At 51.6% G+C, this 22,174-nt stretch overlaps 1 protein-coding gene across 6 annotated transcripts in view; it reads left to right on the top strand.

Moving 5' to 3' along the window:
- The window catches only part of PRKAG2 (protein kinase AMP-activated non-catalytic subunit gamma 2), a gene marked incomplete at its 5' end in the record, with an annotated part of 260,276 nt that overhangs the window by 208,410 nt on the left and 29,692 nt on the right, over nt 1–22,174 (top strand). For 5 of the 6 annotated variants that reach the window (XM_080701977.1, XM_080701975.1, XM_080701978.1 and 2 more), the window contains one exon: nt 12,073–12,179. In XM_080701977.1, the coding sequence (XP_080558103.1) occupies nt 12,073–12,179 (107 nt within the window). The remainder of the gene's footprint in view (nt 1–12,072; nt 12,180–22,174) is intronic. The other variant, XM_080701976.1, reaches the window with a different exon arrangement.

Here is a 22,174-nt window from a genome sequence, read left to right as displayed (position 1 = left end):
ACCAGCTTCTGTGTGTCTGTCCTTGCAGTTATTTACATCAGTGTAAATAGGAGCTGCTCTTCATTCTGGTTATTTTTAGAACACATCCCCATGCCTCATATTACTATTTCAAATAATTCTGAAAGTGAAGTTTAGCTCAATTAAGGGATCACTGTAGGATATATCGATAGGATTGGAGGCCCGATCCTATCTGCTTCTCCTTGTTCCAGGTCTTTGGGAGCAGCGAGCCGCCGTCTGCCCCTCCAGGTCCGTACCTCGCTCCTCTGTCCCCTCTTCTGCCTTGAAGAATGTCAGGGCTGGGGATGGGGTCCAGTGGCAGAGCGCACCCTGACTGGCATAAAGTGCACGAGGCCAAGGGTTGCATCCCTGACACCCCACCCCCCGCAAAAAAAAGGAAGGAGTGTGTGATCATTTTCACAACTTTAAATTGAAAGTACTCATGTTTTGCAGCACAAGGATTTTTCTAGACAAGAGGGTCACTGGGCATGTTGAAGTGTGGGCCTTAAAAAAGCAGTCGGTGCTGGTGATGGCGGTGGGCAAAGCTGCTGCCCCTCGGTAGGAGCAGGCGAGGGCTTGGCGCTGCCCTTCTCACTGGCACAGCTGTGTGTAAAGGCCGTGCGGGCGCCGGTCCTTGGGGTTGCTGAACAGGGACAGGTGTTTGTTCAGAAGGCCTTCTTCCATCCATATTATCTGCTTGCCTTTCTCGTTGATATCAGCCCCATCCGAAAAGCAAGATGACGGCCCTGGGAGGGATGGGACAGCCCCCCTTCTAGACACACACAAGAGCTCCAGGACCGGACCGCAGGACTGGGGTGGAGCTCGGACGGGCCGTGCGCTCTCGCTCCGGCAGAAGCCGCTCGCTCTCGGCTGGGTGGGCGGCAGTGGCAGTGTCCAGTAGTAACAGGCTGCTTATTCTATTGACTCTGTATAGAACCAGGACATCCCGGAGTCCATGTTTGAGTCACCGTCTCGATGGCCCTCCTGCTTACTAGTGAGCCATTCCAGGAGGTACCTCTTCCAATTATCCTGTAGTGTTTTTTTCTTGACTAACAGTTGATGGAGGCAGCCTGTTCTTTTCATGTTCATACAACTAAGGCCAAAAAGACAACACATTGTTTACAAATTCCCTCTAAGTTCACGTCCTACACACACTAGTTTTAGAAAAAGTAATCCCTGGCTATAATGTTTATCTCTGAGACACAAAATTGTCCAGGTATTTGCTACATTGGCAGGCTTTTTTAAAAAATATACACGTATATGGTAATATGAGCATTTAAAGTTTTCTGCAATTCAACTCAGTTGCATTTTTTTGGTAACAGAATTAGGAAACAGCTTCAATATTAAAGTGGACTTGCAAACATGTTAAAGCTTGTGTGTTGGGGGGAGTACAAGAGATTGATTCCAGGGGCATTCTCCCTCCAAGCCACACCCCAGCCCTGCTCACTTTTCTTTTCTTTCTTTTTTTTTTTTTTTTGGTGGTACTGGGGTTCCTGGAAACCCTTCTACCTCTGGGCTACACTCCCAGATCTTATATATATATATATATATATATATATATATATATATATACACACACACACATACACACATACATACACATACACACACACACACACACACACACATATATATATATATATATATATATATATATTTTTTTTTTTTTTTTAAATTTGGAAACAGGGTCTCTTAAGTCAGCATGTCTGGCTTCGAACCTGCGGGACCCTCCTGTCTCTGCCTCCCAAGCGCGGGGATTACAAGTGTGCCCACCACGCCCGGCTTGTTTTGCTTTTTTAAAATCACATGAATAGCCAGGCATAGAGGCACGCGCTTGTGATCCCAGCAGTTGGGAGGCTAAGACAGGAGGATCACAGTCTTGCAGCCAGCCTCAGCTACTTAGGAAGGCTCTTTGAAATTTAGTGAGGTTCTGTTTCCAAATAAAGAATAAGAAATAGGGCTGGGGGTATAATTCGGAGGTAGAATGCCCCTGGGTTCAATCCCCAGTACCACACCTACATACACACAAAAAATCACATGGGTACTCTAACAGGGACATTATTTCTCTGATCCACAAATATCCATCCCTCTTTTCATTTTATGAAGGTATCTACTGTAAGTAAGGTTTATTTACTGACTACTGAACCTAGATCTACCAGTAACCTTGTAAAGGCTTTTAAACTGCAGCCTTTTATTTTAATATCATTTCTTTCTCTGAGGACAGAAGCGTCATACTTCAAATCCGAACTCGCTGCTCTCACCTGCGTACATTGATCCATGCATACAATTTAACAGGCGTTGACTTGTGCCTAGAGCCTACAGGGCTCTCGGTGTGCCCGGATTATCAAGAAGAGCAGAGCGCGTTGCCGCCCCGGAGCGTACAGTCTAGGAAGAGCCAGCCCCGCAGACGTAGTACCAGACGTGACTCCACTGGTGACTTACCCATAGAGCACGACCTGCCCTTCCGAGGACACTTTAGGGCCCACCTGAATCCAGAACGACCTCGCTCTAGATTCTTACCTTTATCACATCTGCAAACACTTACTGTAAGGTCTCCTTCTAATGTTTTGGGTGGACCTGTGGGGAGGGAGGTGCTTCTCAGCTGACTACTGAAAGCTAAGTAGGATGTTGGTAGACCTTAGGAGGACGAGGAGTGCTGACCTGGAGGACTCGGTGAAGATCTCAGAGGCATGGAAGTCTGACTTCTGAAATGGAACTCTGCAGAGTCCCGACACTTCCTCTGGAAAGGAAATAGCAATATGATCCCAGAGTGTAGGATTCTTAGGAAACATGTTAGGAGGTGAGCCTGGAAGGGTAGGTTGGCATTAGATTGCTGGAAACCTTGAATGAACTGGGGCACAGCGTGTAGGCAAGGAGGACCATCAAAAGTCACCAAGCTCAGGGTGTCCTCAGGTCTGTTTTTAGAAAGAGAAATACTTCCTTGTATAATTCACATTTAGTGGTAATTCCCATCATTGTTTGCATTTAAAATTAGATGTTGTTATTTTGTTTGATACTGGGGATTATTGAATGCAGGCAATTTCCTTCTTTTTTGAGCCACACCCCCAACCCTTATTTATTTATTTATTTATTTATTTATTTATTTATTTATTGTGGTACTGGGGATGGAACCCAGGGACATTCTACCTCCCAGCTACACCCCCAGCCCTATTTCTTTTTGAAACAGGGTCTCATTGAGTTGCAAAGGGCCTGAGTAGCTGAGGCTGCCAGTGAACCATGCTCTTCCTGTCTCAGCCTCCCAAATGCTGGGATTACAAGTGTGCGCCACCACGCCCAGCTCCTATTTTACTTTTTAATTTTGAAACAGGGTCTTACTACATTGCAGAGGCTGATCATGAACCTGCCATCCTCCTGTCTCAGCCCCCCCCCCCAAGTACTAGAATTACAGGTGTGTACCACCATACCCAGCCGAACCCATGAGCTTTCTACTTCTGAACTACACCCCTAGCCTTTTTTTTTTTTTCTTTTAGAAGAAGGAAGATTCATTTGCCCACAGTTCTGGAGATTTCAAAGGGTCAGTCCATGTCAGGCTAGGTCTGCGGAGCTCAGGACATGACAGTGGGAAGTACAGAGAGAAGGAGCAAGGCTCTGCTCTCATTTCTTGGAGATCAAAAGCAAGAAAAGAGTAGGGTTAGGAGAGACCTTATACAATCCCCAAGGCCACACCCTCAGGGAACCCCCACTCCTCAGAACCAAGCCCCCCAACCTGGCTGCCTGTTCTCCATGAGGTCTGAGGACGTTCTGAATCCAGACCATTCCACTCCCCCCGGTCCCCAAAGCGCCACGGCCACCACGCAGCGCACAGTGCATCCTCTCCAGGAGTCCCACGGTCTTGACAGTTCCAGCACCACCGGGAAGTCCCGAAGGTCAAGTCTCCTCTGAGACTCAGGTGAATTCTTGGCTGTGAGCCCCTTACTCCAGCATGGGCGGAGTTAAAGTTCTGAGTCATGTGCACCAGAATGTTAAGGTCATATCTCCCCTACAAATAAACATTCTAGTACACTGATCTCTTATCCTTATTCCTTGGTTCCCGAGAGAGGTTTAAAATAGAAGGCTAGCCGGGCGTGGTGGCGCACGCTTGTCATCCCCGCGCTTGGGAGGCGGAGACAGGAGGATCGCGCAGGTTCGAAGCCAGCCGCGCGCGCTGGCTTAGGAGACCCTGTTTCCAAATAAAAATGTAAAAATAGGTCTGGGAGTGTAGCCCGGAGGTAGAGGGCTTCCAGGAACCCCAGTACCACCAAAAATAAATAAATAAATAAATAAATAAATAAATAAATAAATAAATATAGAAGGATAATACAAGAGGCTTTTTTAGGGAACTCGGGGTATGGTTTAAGAGAAGGTCATGATAAAGGGGTATAGTCAAGAGAAGTGGTCTGGAATGACCCATTTCCAGATGTGGAAAATGGCCACCCACATCCCCCCCCCTTTTTTTTTTTGCATTACTGAGGATGAAATCGTGATATTCTGCCTCCAAACTACACTCCCAGCCCTGTTTTTTAGTCCTTTTGTGTGTGTGTGTGTGTGTGTGTGTGGTACTGGGGATGGAACCCAGGGGCACTGTACCTCCAAGCTACATCCCTGGTTCTATTTTTTAGTCTTTTTATTTTTGAAACAGGGTCTCACAGAGTTGTGAAGACCCTCACTAAATAGCTAAGGCTGTCTGCAAACTGCGATCCTCTGGTCCCCGCCTCCTAAATGCTGGGATTTTAAGTGTGTGCCACCACGCCTGGCTGTCTTTTCATTTTTGAAACAGGGTCTCACTAAGGGCCTCGCTAGGTAGCTGAGGCTGTCCACGGACTGCTATCCTCTGGTCTCGTCTCCCGATGCTGGAATTCCAAGTGTGCGCCTCCACGCCCTGCTCACCTCCAGCCCTTTGTAAATTTTACATCGAAACGGGATATTGCTCAATTGCTAAGACTAGCCTTGAACCTGCGATGCTCCTTAGATGTTGCATTTTAAAATTGTGGCATCTTTTTCTTTGTGGTGGAGGGGGGGGTATCAGGGATTGAACCCAGGAGCATTCTACTGCCGAGTACACCCCCAGCCCTAGTTTATTTTTATTCTGAAACAGGGTCTCACTAGGTTGATGAGAGTGTGACTGTTCACTAAAGCTGTGCTCAAACTTGCAGTCTTCCTGTCTCGGCCTCCCCAGTACTGAATTACAGGTGAGTCCACCACGCCATGCATGGTATTCTTGATAAAGTATACACTTTACTACACGCTTCCTTCAAGTTCCAGCGATCCGCTAGAATGACGCTTCCATGCTTAATCCTCTGCAAAGGAGCAGCAGCAGAAATGGAACGTTGTGATCATATCGCGCCACTAACCTTTGGGCACTGAGAGTCACCCTCTAGCTTTCTCGAGAATTTTAATAACACCTTCCAAGCAAGCCGCTGTTGAATGCTCCAGGCGGGTGTTTCTTTTTTCTGGTGACTTCTCCACAGTGCCAGTAACACACTTGGTGCCTCCTGGAAGCAGAAAGTTCACACCAGATGTGGAGTGGCACATAAAACCCTTATTTTCCTAACTTAAAATCCTAATACTTCTATTGTTGTTGATATTAGTTTATTATGTCTTCATTCTGCACAACAGACATTTTATTATGATTTGTTTTACATATTTAACATTTGGCTTGGTCAGGCTTTTATTTCATTTTAAAAACTGTTGTAGCTCTGGGCGTGGTGGTGCACAATTGTAATCCCTGCACTTGGGAGGCTGAGACAGGAGGTTTGCACAGGTTCGAAGCCAGCCTCAGCTACTTAGTGAGGCTCTCAGCAACTTAGTGAGACCCTGTTTCAAAATAAAGAATAAAAAATAGGGCAGGGGGTGTAGCTCGGAGGTTGAATGCCCCTGGGTTCCATCCCCACACCCACCCACCCATACACACACACACACACACACACACACACACACACACACACAAGAATTGCTGTAGCCAGGCTGAGACAGGAAGGAGGATCACAGGTTCAAGAACAGCCTCAGCAAGTACTGAGACTCATCAACCGATTGACATTCTGTTTCAAAATAAAAATAAAATAGGGCTGGGGCGTAACGCAGGTAGAACGCCCCTGGGTTTAGTCCCCAGCAACACATGCGCACACTCCCTCTCTTCCTCCCTCTCCCTCTCTCTGCTGTACGTCCTTCCCAGGGGCCAGTGTAGTGATAAGGATACATGATCCCGGCCGAGGGGCACCTCCCAGGTGCCTCAGCTGCCCCACAGACTGTCCAGGGGAGGTCCCACAAGCTCTCGTATCCCAGAGGAGGCGCCACTGACCATCAAGTGGAATCCTGGAACAGGAAAAGGACATTAGGGGAACCTAAGGGAATCTGAATAATGCGGGGACTTTTGTTAATAATTTGTGCGTTATTACATGTGGGGACTTTTGTTAATAATTTGTGCGTTATTACAGTACGGGTTCATTCATTGTAACCAGTGTGCCGTAGTGATGGGATGTTAACAGTGGAGAAGGTCCCGCGTGACCAGGAGGGGCCCTGCTCCCCGCACCTTCCTGGCAGGAAGCGTGGAGATGGAGGACCTGGCTCCCGAGGCCGGTGTGCGGCGGTACTGGGTGGGCCTGGGGGGGCCTGGCGGGCGTCGGAGCCAGGGCAGCCCGCGGTGGGCTCCGGGTCCCCAGGCAGCTGTGTGCAGGCAGGACCGCGTCGTGGCTCCGAGGAGGAAGATGCCCGGGAGTCCGCACTGTGGTACGTGACCAGATGAATATGAACTCTCATATTTTTTATTCAGATGAATAAAAATCCCTCCTGCACGGAGTTCCCCCAGACAATCTGTGTATTGCAGGGGTAGAGGCACCCTCCTCCCTGCTGAATGCGAGCGTACGTGGTGATGCCCTGACAAAGGCAGAACCCTAAGGGCCTGAGAGCAACGTGGCCAAGACCAGCGAGACGGGCCAGGCCGCAGCGTGCACCCTCGGCGATGCACAGAAGCTCCCCAGTTGAGATTCTGAGAAGAGCATCGTACGAGCCCACAGGTTACCTGCCAGGCCTTCTCAAAACCACAGGATCCCCGAGATGAAGGTCTGTGCAGCCACCTGCTGCAGAGAAGCCCAAGCAGGCTCAGTGACTGACGGCGCCCATGGGATCCTGGGCGAGGAAAAGAGCACTGGGGGAAATAAGGAAATCCCAGTGGGGAGCTGCAGCTGGGAGCGGCGTGTCAGTGTCGTTCATTGGTTACAGTGTTCAGCCGGGCGTGGTGGCGCACACTCGTAATCCCCATGCTTGGGAGGCTGAGACGAGGATCACACAGGTTCGAAGCCAGCCTCAGCTACTTAGTGAGGTTCTCAGCAACTTAGTGAGACCCTGTTTCCAAATAAAATAGAAAATAGGTCTGGGAGTATAGCCCGGAGGGAGAAAGCCTCTGGGTTCCACCCCCAGTACCACCAAAAAAATAAATAAATAAATGTTCATAGCCAGGTGCCGTGGGTGTAATCCCAGTACTTGGGAGGCTGAGACAGGAGGATTGCAGGTTTAAGGACAACTTCAGCAGGTTAGTGAGACTATTATCAACCTGGAAAAACCTTGTTTCAAAATAAAAATAAAATAGGACTGGAGGTGTAGCCTGGGGGTAGAATGACCCTGGACTCAGTCCCCAGTATATTTACCTCCGAGCTACACCCCAGCCCTATTCTTTTTTTTGTTTTTTGTTTTTTATGGTGCTGGGGATGGAACTCAGGGGCATTCTACTTTGAGCTACAGCCCTAGGCCTACTTTTTCTTTCTTTATTTTGAAACAGGGTCTCACTGAGTTGCAAGGGACCCCACTAAGAGCTGAGGCTGCCCTTGAACCACAGTCCTCCTTTCTCAGCCTCCCGAATGCTGGGATTAAAGTGTGTGCAACCACACCAGGCCCTAGCCCTATTTTTTTATCTTTACTTTGAAACAGGGTCTCACTAAATTGTGGAGGGCCTCAATAAGTAGCTGAATCTCTGTTTCAGACTCCCAAATACTGGGATTATAAGCATGCACCACCACACGTGGTTTATTTAAATATTATTTTTAAAAATCACGAGAGAGAAGTCAGGTTCACACTTGTAATCCCAGTACTTGGGAGGCTGAGACAGGAGGATCGCAGTTCGCGGACAGCTTCAATTACTTAGCGAGGCCCTTTGCAACCCAGTGAGACCCTGTTTCAAAATAAAGAACAAAAAATAGAGCTGGGAATGTAGCTCAGAGGTAGAATACCCCTGGGTTCTATCCCTAGTAACACACACACAAAAAAAAAAAAAAAAAAAAAAAAAAACTCAAGAGAGGATATAAAAATATGTTTCTCTCTCACACAAAGCTTAACAGATTTTTTAAAATTCTGAAAGTCGGGGCTAGCGACGTAGCTCCGTGGCAAAACACTTTTCTAGCATGTGTAAGGCCCTTGGGTTCAATCCTTAGTACCACAAAAATAAATAATACACACACGTGCAAAATGAAGATTCAGTTTAAAAAATTCTAAAAGTTAGGACAGCCCCGCTTAATAGTATTTTCATTTTTTATTTCAGACATTCATATGGCAAGACGGGCGTCCATGATATGTGTCAAGTCTTAAAAGTCTTGATTTTATCGTTCGTTTTCCTCCCAGCTTTGTTCGTTTGAGTTGTAGAAGAGTTTTAGCCGGCAACGTGTAGCTTAGACATTGGCAGCGCAGAAGCGGGTCAGGCCTCGCGAGCCGCTGGCCTGGAGCTTCCTGTTTAGCGGTTCTTCCTCGGCAGGCCCTCACGTTTTGGCAGATAAGTGTTTCGAGCGAGGTGGGCGCACGCTAGCTTCATCCGTCCACCCGTCCACTCACCAGCCGCCAGGCCGTGCCTTCTTGATCCCCACTCTTGTCCTCGCGGGGCGATGCCCACGTCTCACTCACCAGCAGTGGCACTTGCTGTGTCCCCGGGAGCGGCAGCGCGGCCGCGGCGCCGTGGGAGCCGTGGGTGGCAGGTGCAGTGGTGTGGTCAACGTGCACGTCCTGGGATCTGTCCCTTCTCCCGAGTCTCAGCATCTCCACCCATGGGCGTCTTTGGCAGCTGGGCATCATAGCAGAATGCCAGAGGTAATAGCCTAGGAATAACCCTTGACCCCAAAGGCGCAGGAACCATCTCCTGCCCGGAGACAGGCCCAGGCGCGTGCCACAGAGATGCCCGGAGACAGGCCCAGGCGCGTGCCCGGCCTCTCAGGGCCTCCTTCCTCCATCGCAGCTCTGACTCCAGTTGCATCAAACCCTACCCTGCTTGCAGACTCCCTTTTTATCTTTTAGGTTTTCCCTCCCGTCCCACTCTTTAGTCTTAGAACAGCTCTGGAAGAAGCCCACACTGAGGCAGTCTGCCATAAATCTTACTGAGTAAAGTAATTCATGGATTAGACGAGTAAGATTCCGATCACTCAAAAGGAATTGCCATCCAGAGATGGAGGCGACTCCCAGACCTGTGCAGCAGCGCCAAGATGTCCGGGGTGGCCGAGGAGAGGTGCCGACAGGGGCGTCCCCAGGAGGCTGTCACTTTAGACTCCCCTGCCCGCCCTCTCTCCAGAGTTAGTTGACCCCTGTGTGATCTTATGTGACCCCCGCACATCAGCTTTGAGGACAGAGATCATGGCACCTGCACCCGGGACACAGACCAGCAAGTGAGAGCATCGATGCCCCTCACGAGCTAATGAGGCGGGGAGTGGGAAGAAGTCTTGGAATCAGACCTGTAGCGTGTGTGTGTGTGTGTGTGTGTGTGTGTGTGTGTGTGTGTGTGTGTGTTGTACTAGGGACTGAACCCAGGGGCATTGTACTTCCAAGCTACACCCCCAGCCCTAGCCTAGTTTATAATTTGAAAAAGTCTCACTAGGTTGTTGAGACTCTTGCTGCGATGCTGAGGCTGGCCTCACACCTGTGATCCTCCTGTCTCAGCCTCCCAGGTATTGATTGTGCTCACAGGCACGCGGCACCATGCTTTAGATGCCACTTGGAGCACTTCCTGCCTCTGACTTGGGCAAGTGATTTGCCTTCCCCAGGCCTCAGTGCCCTTGTACGTGAAGAGAAGAAACTAAGGTCACCTCGGGTGTTCTATAAATTAAGTGAGGCCCAGCGTGGTGGCGCCCGCTTGTAATCTCAGCATTTGGGAGGCTGAGGCGGGAACATCGCGGTGCGTGGTCAGCCTCAGCTACTACTCAGTGAGGCCCTTTGCAACTCAGACCCTGTTTCTAAATAAAGAATAAAAAATAGGGCTGGGGGTGTGGCCTGGAGGTAGAATGCCCCTGGGTTCCATCCCCAGTACCGCAAAAACAAAAATCAATGATTTAACTTATTGCTGTGCCTGGTCCATGTTGAGCACTTAGGTGTTTACTTCTGTCACGTGAAAACATGACATTTATGTCGTCTGGAGTGAAATTGAGCAAGAGAAAGTAGTAAGGAGCGTTGAAGTTGGGTCCCGATGAGCAGCGGGGAAGGAGAGCGAAGCCGGGCCGGGGCCTCTCCTGGGCTCAGGGGCGGGAGCGGGAAGATGAGTTAGACACAGGAAGGGAAAGGCAGCCTGGCCCGGGCCGGCGGGCCGGACAGCGCTCTGCACCGGGCACGCGCGCCCTGGTAGAGGTCGGAGTGGAGCAGAGTCCCGGAGTGGCCCACGGATTCGTCACCAGGTCGGGGAAGCAGCGGGCTGGCTCCCTGATCATGACGGGCTGCAGCCGCAAGGGCCACGCGGCCTCGGGGCTCCGGGCGCTGCTCACGGTGTACACAGTCGCTTCCCAAGTCACCTAAGTCTTTCCAAGTACACAGGTCAGTGTGGGCGCATCGGAGCTGCCGCGGAGGCCTCCTGGGGGGTCCCTGCAGCTGCACCGAGGAGGGAGGCTGGGAGTTCAGGAGGCAGAGTAGGGAAAGCCAGCCATCGCGCCCCGGAGGGCGGGCGGCGCTCCGACTCAGAACCAGGAGGCGTCAGGTGCAGCTTCCCCTGCCCCCTGGGCTGCTGGCTGGGCCGGGAAGGGATGGAAACCGTCCTGGGAGGAGGGGCGAGGTGTGTGGCAGGTGGACCCAGGCACGGGCCGCCCCTTCCGCACGGGGCCTGGGGGTCGCTTCAAGGATCTCCTCGTCTCCGGCAGTGGGGAGCCAGCGGTGGCCCCGTTAGAGCCGCACCGGCAGCTCTGCAGTGCGGGCAGCCGTGGCGTCAGATGGAAAGCCAGGCTCTCGGGAGGTCGGTGCTCACTGCCCACGGGAGGTGGCCGTGGAGGCAGAGATGTGTGCTTTGAGGAGAGAGAGATCTGAGCTGGGTGCAGTGGTGCATGCGTGTAATCCCAGCACTGGGGAGGCTGAGACAGGAGGATGTCAGGTTTGAGGCCCTCGGCAACTCAGCGAGACCCAGTTTCAAAATAAAAAAGAAAAAGGGCTGGGGTGTCACTCAGAGGTAGAAAGCCCCCGGGTTCCGGGGGTGGGGAGAGCTTGGGCCTGTCAAATCACCGGCGTCATGATAAATGGGTTAGCGTAGAGAAGCCAGTACGCGGCGACTCCCAGATCTCTGCCGCACAGGTTCCCGTAAATGTGCTGTAAACCCCAAAGTACGTCCGCAGTATTTCTGTTTAAATGGTCAGTCGGCTTTGGCAGAAGTTTAAACAGTAATGGGCCTGATGTGTCCACAGTTAGCGTTCGCTGTGCTCTGTTCCCGCGTGTAGATCCCTATTTCCACGTGGCGTTTACGTAAATGGTACCTTTCTAGGATTTAATTTCCAGTTTATCGCTGGTTATGGAAACACAGGGGCTCTCTTTGGGTTTTCTCAGCCCTGTATTTGTGACCTTGCTAAACTCCTTCCTGGAGCCCTTGGTATTTTCTATCTGGAAGATCATATCGTTTGCAAATACAGCCAGCCTCCTTACTCCCCTCGGCCTGTTTGCTGTTCCTTTTTCTTTTTATCTGTTTTTCCCTCTTGCTGCGGACCAGCGTCCCGCTGAGCGGGCGAGCTGGCGCCCTGGCCCTGCCCTTGCCCACGGGCCAGGGCACCATCTCCTGCTTGCCTGTTGCACATCAGCAGGGGCTTTCTGTACAAGTTCTTCATCGTTTATGACACATTTTCTTTTTTTCTTTTTCAGCAGAAGACTCAGAGAGTGGCGTTTACATGCGATTCATGAGGTCACACAAGTGTTATGACATCGTCCCCACCAGTTCAAAGCTCGTCGTCTTTGACACTACTTTACAAGTGAGTGTGCCCGATTTTCGTGAGCTCTCGGTCTTTCGTTTGGCTCATTACTTCCCATGGGAACTTAGATCCCGCAATCCCAGCAGACATTCCCTGAGCCCTTTCCAAATACGAGGCACCACGCTGAGGTTTTGCCTGACTTCTCCTCTTCCGCGACACGTCTGTTACTGTCTGTTTTTGTGTGTGGTGCTAGGTAGGGATCAAACCCACGGCCTTGGACACGCTCAGCAAGCTCTCTACCGCTGAGCTACACCCCCAGCCTTATTTCGAATTCTATTTGGGGACAGGTCTTATTAAATTACCTGGGCTGGCCTTGAACTTGCATCCCCCTGCCTCAGCTTCCCAACTAGCTGGGATTACAGGCGTGTGCAACCACACCCAGCTTCTGTCCTCTTTCCAGAGATAAGGAAACTCAAATTTAAGAACTTCAATCATGAAACTTAATGTGCAGGCGCTCGAGTGGTGCACGCTGGGGTCTGGAGTCCAGCCGCAGGCCTGACTGCTGCGTGTGAGAGCCGCGCACTACACCACTACCCCCCCACACACACACAGTGTAGCCAGACGCTCTTTCTTGGTTCTTTCATGGAACTTATTATAGATGTTTGAAATAATACTGGTTAAAACCGAAGGAGAAAATACTAAGGTGGATAATCTTCTGTTTGTTTGTTTGTTTCTTTTTGGTGGTACTGGGGGTGGAACCCAGAGGCTTTCTCCTCCAGGCTATACTCCCAGACCTATTTTATATTTTATTTGGAAACAGAGTCTCACTAAGTTGCCTAGAGCCTCACTAAGTAGCTGAGGCTGGCTTCGAACCTGTGCGACCCTCCTGTCTCAGCCTCCCAAGCGCAGGGATGACAAGCGTGCGCCACCACGCCCGGCTAAGGTGGATAATCTTTTGAAAGAAAACTTTCTTCATCCCTTTTCAAGGAAAACTCGAATCTGATCATTTCGCTGTTAAGTGTTTGCGTGTTGAGTTTCACCGTTTGTCACTGTGTTGTGTAACCTGTAACTGCATGGGAACAGTCCTCAAGACTCAATGTGATGATTAAACCACACCCAGTGTAATAAAATGTGTGTGTATACCTGCACACGTATGCATGTGCATGTGTACACACACACACACACACCCCATCATCACCAACTGGGATCGTCTCTGTGGCTCCCCAGAAGTAGACACAGAGTCAGGAAGTAGGGGCGAGTGGTTTATGAAGGAAATACTCCTAGGAGAAGCCACAGGGACAGGACGGGCTGGGAAGAGCCCAGCCGGGCGTGGCCTCACTAAGCCCGTGGAGCCCGGCGCAGCCTCAGCCCTTACGACTCAGGGCTGTGGCGCGCTCCTCCCAGCCTCTCCGTCCTCCTGCGGTCGTCCTCCTGCGGTCGTTGATCCGCCCAGTCTCCTCCTGCCGAGACCCCTGGCGCCCCTTCCCCTCCCCGGGGCCCTCTGCCAGGCTCTCCGTGCCCGCCACACAGGGCTCACGGGAAGACAGAGGCGGTTTCGCTTCTGTTTAATTCCACTCTGCCGTTTTGATTGTTAACGTGTGGAAATACAGTTAATTTTTATAGCTTGGCTTTAGATCCTGTGACTTTCCTAAATTCCTTTCGGACCGGGCAGCGTTTAGGGTTCTTTGTAAAACTATATGATTAACCCGGCGTGGCGGCGCCTGTTGTCATCCCAGCACTTGGGAGGCTGGGACGGGAGGATGGCAGGTTCACCTTCAGCCTCTGCAGCTTAGTGAGGCCCTGTTTCAAAATGAAGAAGAAAAAACGCAGCTGGGTGTTGTAATAGCGCTGTGGGCTCTTTTCAACTCTCTCCAAGCAGAATTTGTTGAACAGGGGTATTAAAACTAATAGGCAGCTCGCTCGTAGCAACTTTTTATCACAAAGTCAGTAGGAAATAGGAGAAGAAAGCAGCGTGCCCGGCAGGCACAGCCGAGAGCCCAAAACTCGTCTCCCGCAGACCCTGCCCTGAAGTAAAGTTTCCCCTGGTGGTTTTTGTTTGTTTGTTTGTTTGTTTGTTTGTTTGTTTTGCAGGCCTGGGGATGGAACCCAAGGGGCATTTGACCTCAGCCCTATTTTTTTCTTTTATTCTTCATTTTGAAACAGGATCTCACTGAGTTGCAAAGGGCCTAAGTAGCTGAGGCTGTCCATTAACCACGATCCTCCTGTCTCAGCCTCCCGAATGCTGGGATGACAAGCGTGCGCCACCACGCCTGCCCCGCTGGTATGTTTTTATCAGCATTCCCAGGAAAGCAGGCTAGCAACTCGTTTTAGGCAGGTGGTAGTATTCTGTTGCTGGTCAGTGTACTCTTTTAAGAGTATGTATCTCACCGGGCGTGGTGGCGCACGCTTGTAATCCCAGCATTCGGGAGGCTGAGACCAGAGGATCGTGGTTCACGGACAGCCTCGGCTACTTAGTGAGGCCCTTTGCAACTCAGGAGACCCGGTTTCAAAATAAAGAATAAAAGATAGGGCAGGGGGTGGAGCTCAGAGGTCGAATGCCCCTGGGTTCAATTCCCAGACCTGAAAAAAAAAAAAGAAAAAAAGGAAAAAAAAGAGAAAGTATCTCTTTTTCTGCCTCTGCTTTGAAGTGACACATTGGGCTTACATCCTGCAAATCAAGGTCGGTCATGGGGACAGGGAGGGAAACAGAGGCCCTAATCACAGCCCATGGGGTGGGGCTCAGTCTCTCAGAGCAGAGCACACGGCTTGCTATCTCTGCAGCTTTTCAGATGTGCCAGGCAGAGCTGCCTGTGACCGTAGGGCTTTTAATTGTGTATGTTATTTACATTTTGAAGGCTAAGAGCTCCAGTTGCCTCTACATTTTTACTATGGGTTAAAAACAAAAGGATAAGGGGGAGTGAAGTGTAGCAGGCAAAGCTGTCACTTCCCCTCTCTCTCTCTCTCTGTCTCTGTCTTCCTCCCTCCCTCCCTCCCTCCCTCCTACCTGAATGTTGCATAGCGCCCAGGCTCTGACCACCTTTCACACTTTATTGGAAACTGGTACCAGAACAATTTCCCAATACCAGCACACTGGGGTGTAGCTCAGAGGTAGAATGCCCCTGGGTTCAATCGCCAGTACCACATAAATAAATAAATTAATTAATTAATTTACTTCTGATTCTTTACAGGAAGACTTCAAATACAATTTTATGGTAGGGAATGGGGTAGGCATTTTAAGAAATGTAGCTGCTACAATTATCACTACAAATTTCAGTCCTTAAATAGCTAGACCTAGCCAGGCGTGGTGGCGCACGCTTGTAATCCCGGTGCTTGGGAGGCTGAGACAGGAGGATCACAGGTTCGTGGCCAGCCTCAGCCACTTGTGAGGCCCTCCGCAACTTAGTGAGACAGTGTTTCAAAAGTAAAGGGAAAAAAAATGGGGCTGGAGGTGTAGCTTGGTGGTAGAATGCCCTTGGGTTCCATCCCCAGCACTGCAAAAAAAAAAAAAAAAAAGAAAAGAAAAGAAAGAAAGAAAATAGCTAGACCGTTTGAATTCCCTAAATCAGGAGACTGCTGTTTCAGTCCATCTCGCCCTCACCCTTAAACCCGCTTCCCGGACCACCCCTTGCACAATCGGCAGATCGCCTGAGCCTCGGCATTTCTATGAATAGGAACGTGCGCGCCAGTTGACTTGACTCCTGCCTGGCTCTTCCGTCGTCACTCAGTTGACTCTTCTTGGAATTTAGGATTTAGCCAACGTGAGTAATAAATGCATGGGAAGGGTGCTGCTTTCTGGATGCCAGGCACTAATTCAGTAAATAACACTTCCTTAGTTAACAGAAGCTGTGCGTGTGCGTGTGCGTGCGTGTGTGTGTGTGCGTGCGTGTGTGTGTGTGTCTTCTTCCAGAAGCCGCTTGTCCTGTGAGCCTGTGAGCTTGGACAGAGCTGCAGTTTATTACTGTGGAGATAATTACTTCCTCAAGCCGACCTTGAGTAAGGCAAAGCGGAAAGACTATTTGAAGACTGGAGGACTGGAGGACTTTCTAGACACAGGCTGCTGCACCAGTCGCTGGCCCTCCTTGAGAGCAGAGAAAACAGTCAGGGATGGCAAAGTGTCAGAGGGCAGTTAAGCAAGTTCTGGAACAGGCATATCATAGAACACCATGTAGCCATTAAGAATGAGAAACGCTAGCCGGGTATGGGGGCGCACACTTGTGATCCCAGCATTCGGGGGGCTGAGACGGGAGGATCACGGTTCGCAGCCAGCCTCAGCTACTTAGCGAGGCCCTCTGCAACTCAGTGAGACCCTGTTTCAAAATAAAGAATAAAATATAGGGCTGGGGGTGTAGCTCAGAGGTAGAATGCCCTGGATTCTGTCCCCAGACCCGCAAAAAAAAAGAAAAGAAAAGAAAAATGCTTAATGAGAAGATAAATTTATAATCCAAAGCGCACACAAAACAACCAAGTTATTCTGAGAGTACGAAGCCCAGAGCCTTGACGGTCCCGGGGACCAGATAAAAGGTTTTTGGCGAGTCCCCTTGGCGCATAGATACACGCGGAGATCCATAATCGGTATTACGGGTGTCTTTATTCGTGGGAGGCCGCGGGGGCTGGTGGCGGGGGAGAGCGCGTCCCTCCCTCTTGGGCTCCCCCTGAACTCTGAACTCTCTTCTTCCTGACCGGGAGGCCTGGTCTCCTGGAATCGCAGAGCTCCACCTCCTAGCTTCTGCCCCCCCCCTCCCCCCCCCGTGGGGCAGGGGGACTCGAACCTTTCACGAAGACGCAGTTGGCGAGGAGGCTGGCAGAGGAGGGTTCGGTGATGAGCGCACAGGCCAGGCAGAGGGACGGGGACGACCGCGGTTCTGTGTGCAACTTCGGCCCCTTGAGAGGCCGCTCGGCCTTCCCGTCCGGGTTCCAGGAGATTCCCGAAGTTGGGTCCCACCGCTGGCCTACGGGTCGTGTGTCCATCTGAGGAAGTGGACGGGAAGCCAGTGTGCAGTGCTGCCTGCCGGGGTCCTCGCGGCCCGCCCCGTGGTGGGCCGGCGCGCTTTCCCGTGGGCACAGTGGGGCAGGGAGGCAGGAGGGAGCCGCAGTCAGCGCAGGCGGGCTCCTCTCCATCTCCACCTGCACGCGGCCGCTCACCTTGGGCTCCGAGAGCACCGAGTTTCCTGTTCCAGGCCCCTGTGAGCCAGGAACCGCTTCCCCAAAGGAAAGCTGCTGCCTGCGGGAGGGGGCGGCTCGTTTCGGTGCGCTCCCCCTGTGCGTTCCGCCAGCGCTGCCCTTGCCCCTGCAGGAGAGCAGCCGGCCTCGCTGCCCGGCGCCATCTCGCCCTGGCTGCCCTGAAAATAGCTTCTCCAGCAGCTCTGAGTCAGAGCCGCGCCCCGCTCGGTGTGCTGGCCTGGGCGCAGGGCCTCCTGCAGAGCGCCCTCCTCCTGGCCTCTGCTCACACAGGATCCCTGGCTCTGAGGGTCCCAGCCAGTGGAGGAGGTCAGCCACGGCCTGGGCTGCAGACCCACTGTGCGCGCTTGTCCCGGTGACCTCAGCCCCATTCTGACCAGCAGACCAGAGCCGCATGTGGGGTCCTAGAAATTAGCAGCTGGCCGGAGCCAGTGCGCTGGAGCCCTGAAGAGCCTGTTTCCCTTCGCGAGCCCCCGGGGCAGGGTGTGGTGAGAGCCCAGGGGCAGTGCCCAGGCTGTGCCCCTGCTCAGCTCGGCCGGAAACTGGCTGGGAGGACAGGACGCTCCAGTTTGATGACTCAAGACAGGTTTTTGGCCCCTATACTTGGTTTTCCTTATTCTGCAGATCAAATGACATTTTAGAGTATTTTGAGGGGGCACTGGGGACTGGACGCGGGCATTCTATATCTGAGCTACGCCTCCAGCCCTTTTCTTTTGTGAAATCGGATCTCACTCTTATTACCAAGGCTGGCCTCAAACCTGCGATCCTCTTGTCTCAGCCTCCACGGGTGTGCACAACACACCTGGCTTGAGTCTGTTCTTAGGGCACTGAGATCAGCTGCCACCCAAGATCCGTACGAGTCAGCCCGTTTGAATTGCCCTCTTCTCTGGTCGCTCCTGACTGCTCCCCGACCTGCCCGGTCATTGGCACCGGCCCCCGACCGACCACTCACCACTCGGGAGTGTCATTCTCCGTGAAATCAGCGAGGCTGTGCCCGGCCTGCGTGCAGGCGCGTGGAGCTGTTCCGGGGAGCCCTGCGCCCTCCCGCGCACCTTCCTCCTCGGCTCAGCGAGAACGGGTCGAGCGGCACAAGGTGATTCCGTGCCAGTGCCCCCCGCTCCCTGAGCCTGGGGATTCTGCCCTCACTATTCCACAGACGTTCTGGCATCTCGACCTCATTAAACATGGACTGAACAATGCCCTGGAATTTGACCATTCGACTTCCTAGCCCCAGAGCTTCCAGCCCCAGCACCTGTCCTGACACGCATTTCCTGCAAGTCCCCGTAGGTTGGATTCCACCAAGTCAGCGTCAGATTCTTTCCCTTTGGCTGAGCACTGTGGGTTCATATTCCCACGCGTACTTCCCAGATCTCCGCAAGTATGAAATGGCAAGGTCTTACGGTCTTTCCCCGGATAGGCTGTTTCCTGCTTTGGGGCATGCAGGAACCCGGCGCCACGTCCAGGTCGGGGACCTCAGGGCTGGCTGAGGCAGCCGAGGGAAGTGATGGCCCAGGCAAGGAGCTTTCCCAGGAAAGCTGGTCGCCAGGCTTTCAAGGTAGAGAGATGATTCTCACACACGAGAACCGGCCGCGCCCACCACCATGGGAGGCTTGGAGTAACTCCAGGCTCGGGAATCTCAGCTCTGAGTCCACCCACAAGTCCCTGTCCCTGGTACCAAGGTCCATGGTGCATCTCCATCTCACAGGAGTGTTTTGTTTGTTTTTTATTTTGTTTTTGTTTTTGCGGTACTGGGGATGGAACCCAGGGCATTCTATCTCCAAACTATACCCCCAGCCCTATTTTTTAGTCTTTATTTTGAAACAGGGTCTCACTAAGTTGCAGAAGGCCTCACTAAGTAGCAAAAACGCAGACCAGTGCTGTAAGGTGTCTGTGGGCAGGGGGTCCGGGTGGAGTAGGGGCCTGAGCAGTCTTGCTATGTACATAATAGAAAAGGTGCAGATACAGTTAAGCTGCTACTGAAGAAAGAAAGCAGGTGCCAGAGTGAGACGGAGCAGGAGGGGAGCGGACGGCCGGAGCCGCAGCAGTGAGAAGCAAGCCCTCCCCCGGCTCGCGGCCCTGCTCGCCTCCTCTCCTGTGGGAGCCCGAAATCGAGCCACCTGGCAGCGCCGGCTGGGTTTTAGCTGGAACAACGGCTTAGCGATTGGAACAGCAGGAAAGGAACATGTGTGGTTTCCCTTCCAAGTAAGCCCCATCGTTCAGGAAGAGTAAGTAGATGCCTCAAGAGTTGTGACGTTTGCCGGGCGTGGTGGGCACGCTTGTCATCCCCGCGCTTGGGAGGCTGAGACAGGAGGTTTGCACAGGTTCGAAGCCAGCCTCAGCTACTTAGTGAGGCTCTCAGCAACTTAGTGAGATCCTATTTCCAAATAAAATATAAAATAGGTCTGGGAGTATAGCCCGGAGGTAGAAAGCCTCTGGGTTCCACCCCCAGTTCCACCAAAAAAAAAAAAAAAAAAAAAAAAAAGAGTTGTGAGGTTCAAAAAGTAAACAAAATGTCATGATAGGAACATCACATCCCAGGGCCGGGGGTGGGGGGAGAACATTCAGAATTAAATAGCCCTGCTCTCACACTTAGCAGTATGACTGGGTTTCTTAAGCAGTGATTTACAAACCATAGCTTTATTTTTTATAAGCTTTTTATTATAGAGGGTTCTAGATTTACACAGATGTTGCGAAGATAGTACCCAGGAAATGCCTTCGCGGCCCACACACGCTTAGTTTTGCCATCTCACATCAATGTATGTGTGCGTGACAATTAGCAAACCATTGCTGATGCATTTTTATTCACGAAGAACATACACATTCCCTTGGTTTTATACACATTTCCTTGGTTTTATACACATTTCCTTGGTTTTTACCCATACCGTGTTCCTGTCCCAGGACCCCTCGTGGTACCTGTTAACATGGTCATCCTGTCGGCTTAGGTTCCTTAGGTTGTGACAGTTTCTCAGACTTTTTTCTTTTTTTGAAGGTGTTTTTTAGGATAACTGATCATATTTTTTGCAGAATTTCCTCTGCTGAGTCGGTCAAACGTTTTTCTCATGATTATTCCAGGAATACAGGTTGGGGGAGGGCCACATCTCCAGGGTCCTTAGTACACGTGACCTGTCACTCTCCATCCTTTTTCCTTTAATATACTTTGTTTGGTGCACTGGAATCGCACCTCACGGCGAGGCTCGAGTGCAGGGCCGTGTGTGCACACCGCACGTGCTGGGCTCCTCCGTCCTCCCCCGTCCTCCCCTTCCCCGTACATGACCCCGAGCTTGGCACTGATGCATAGCGTCCACTGGAGCGCGTCCCTCTCGGTCCTGGTCGCCTGGCTGTGGGAGCGTCGCTGTCCTCTCCCTCTCGGGTAGCTTTGGTCTCTCTCCGGGCCTGTACAGTCTGTAGGTGAAGCCACTGCGCAGCCCCGCCTTGGGGAGGGAGGAGCGGCAGCTCACCTCCCGAGGCCAGGGCATCTGCATCGTTACTTGGAGTTTTCTCCAAGGAGGATGTGTCTTCTCCCCGCTTATTTATTCAGTCATTGATTTAGGAATATATAGGTTATACTGTGGGTTATAGTCCACTGCTACTTTATTTTGTTGCTTCAATTATTCCAGAAGTGTACAGTTTATACTAATGCCAACGAGAGGAAAAGAAATACGCAGGTGCCCAAATAAGTGGCCATTTTCCAAACACTAACTTTTAAAACAACACATGGAGGACACAGAACAAAGAGCATATAATCAAAAGAGAATTAAGAGGAGACATAACTCTAAGAGGCGCCTGATGCAACTTTAGTTTGAGATTTCAGTCTCAATGCACAAAGAAGAGGGGGTTGGTTATTTTCAGAGCAAGGAGGAGGAGGGAGTGCTACCCTAACTACAGCCATGCTTCTCTCATTATCAAGAAAATAATCTTTGAACTGGAAAAGGTCAAAATAAATAGCGATTAGAGGAGTTGAGAGCCCACGATGGTCTACAGATTACGGGAGCCTGCCTCTCTGCGCAATCCAAGTCTGATTTCTGAGCCAGATGAATATTATCTAATACAATAAAGGATCTTAGAAAGGGGATCGGCAGACAGTCACGACACTGACAGACCGTGGCTTCGGCCAAAAGGAAAGAGGCTAGAGTGCCCGGAGTGAGTGCAACTCCGCGTGGATTCACACACACCTGCACGCGCGCACACGAGCACGGTGCCGGCTGGCCGGCCTCACCAGCCCTCTCGAAGGTTGCGTGGACACAGCGATGCGTGGACCGGTGTGTCTGGGTTTCACCGAGACGCTTGGCACAGCCTCGTGTCCCAACAGAGAAGCACAAGTGTGGTTTGGCAGCACGAGTGAACGAATGGCGCGTCGTGGATCTTAAAAGAAGGTTGAGTAAACCTTGGGCAGCCTGGAGCGACGTTTCTAGCCGTGTTGAATCCCTCTTATGGATTGTTTGGAAATCCATTCACACCTGAATTTCAGCCTCCGCGCTTCGTGCAGGTGTGCCGGGACTGCGCATCACCTCGGGCCCGCCCTGTCCTCCCTCTCCCGGTGGAGAAGCCCTTCTGCCTGCGCCCCAGGGAGCTCGCCCCCACGGCGGGTCGGCCCGGCTTCTCATTCCCGCCGATCCCTCTGCAGCCGCCTAGCCTCCCTTCCCCAAGGAAGTGCACCTTGGCAGGCTCTGCCCCGGCCCACGCTGAGCGGCCTGGAGGTTCTGCACTCGGGCTCTCCAGCGTTTGCACAGTGACCTGGATGTTGACTTTGCTGGTGGTGCCATTGGACTTACAGATGACTTGAAACGTGTGCGTGTATAATATATATATATATATATCCAGGACTTCTGGGGCCTCAGCATTCCAGGTCTTGTCATATGGCTGCCCATTATTCCATA

Source organism: Muscardinus avellanarius, assembly GCF_963383645.1.
Source record: "Muscardinus avellanarius genome assembly, chromosome: 9".
Lineage (NCBI taxonomy): Eukaryota > Metazoa > Chordata > Mammalia > Rodentia > Gliridae > Muscardinus > Muscardinus avellanarius.
Note: the sequence above shows the minus strand (reverse complement) of the source record. Positions and strands in the feature narration are given on the sequence as shown.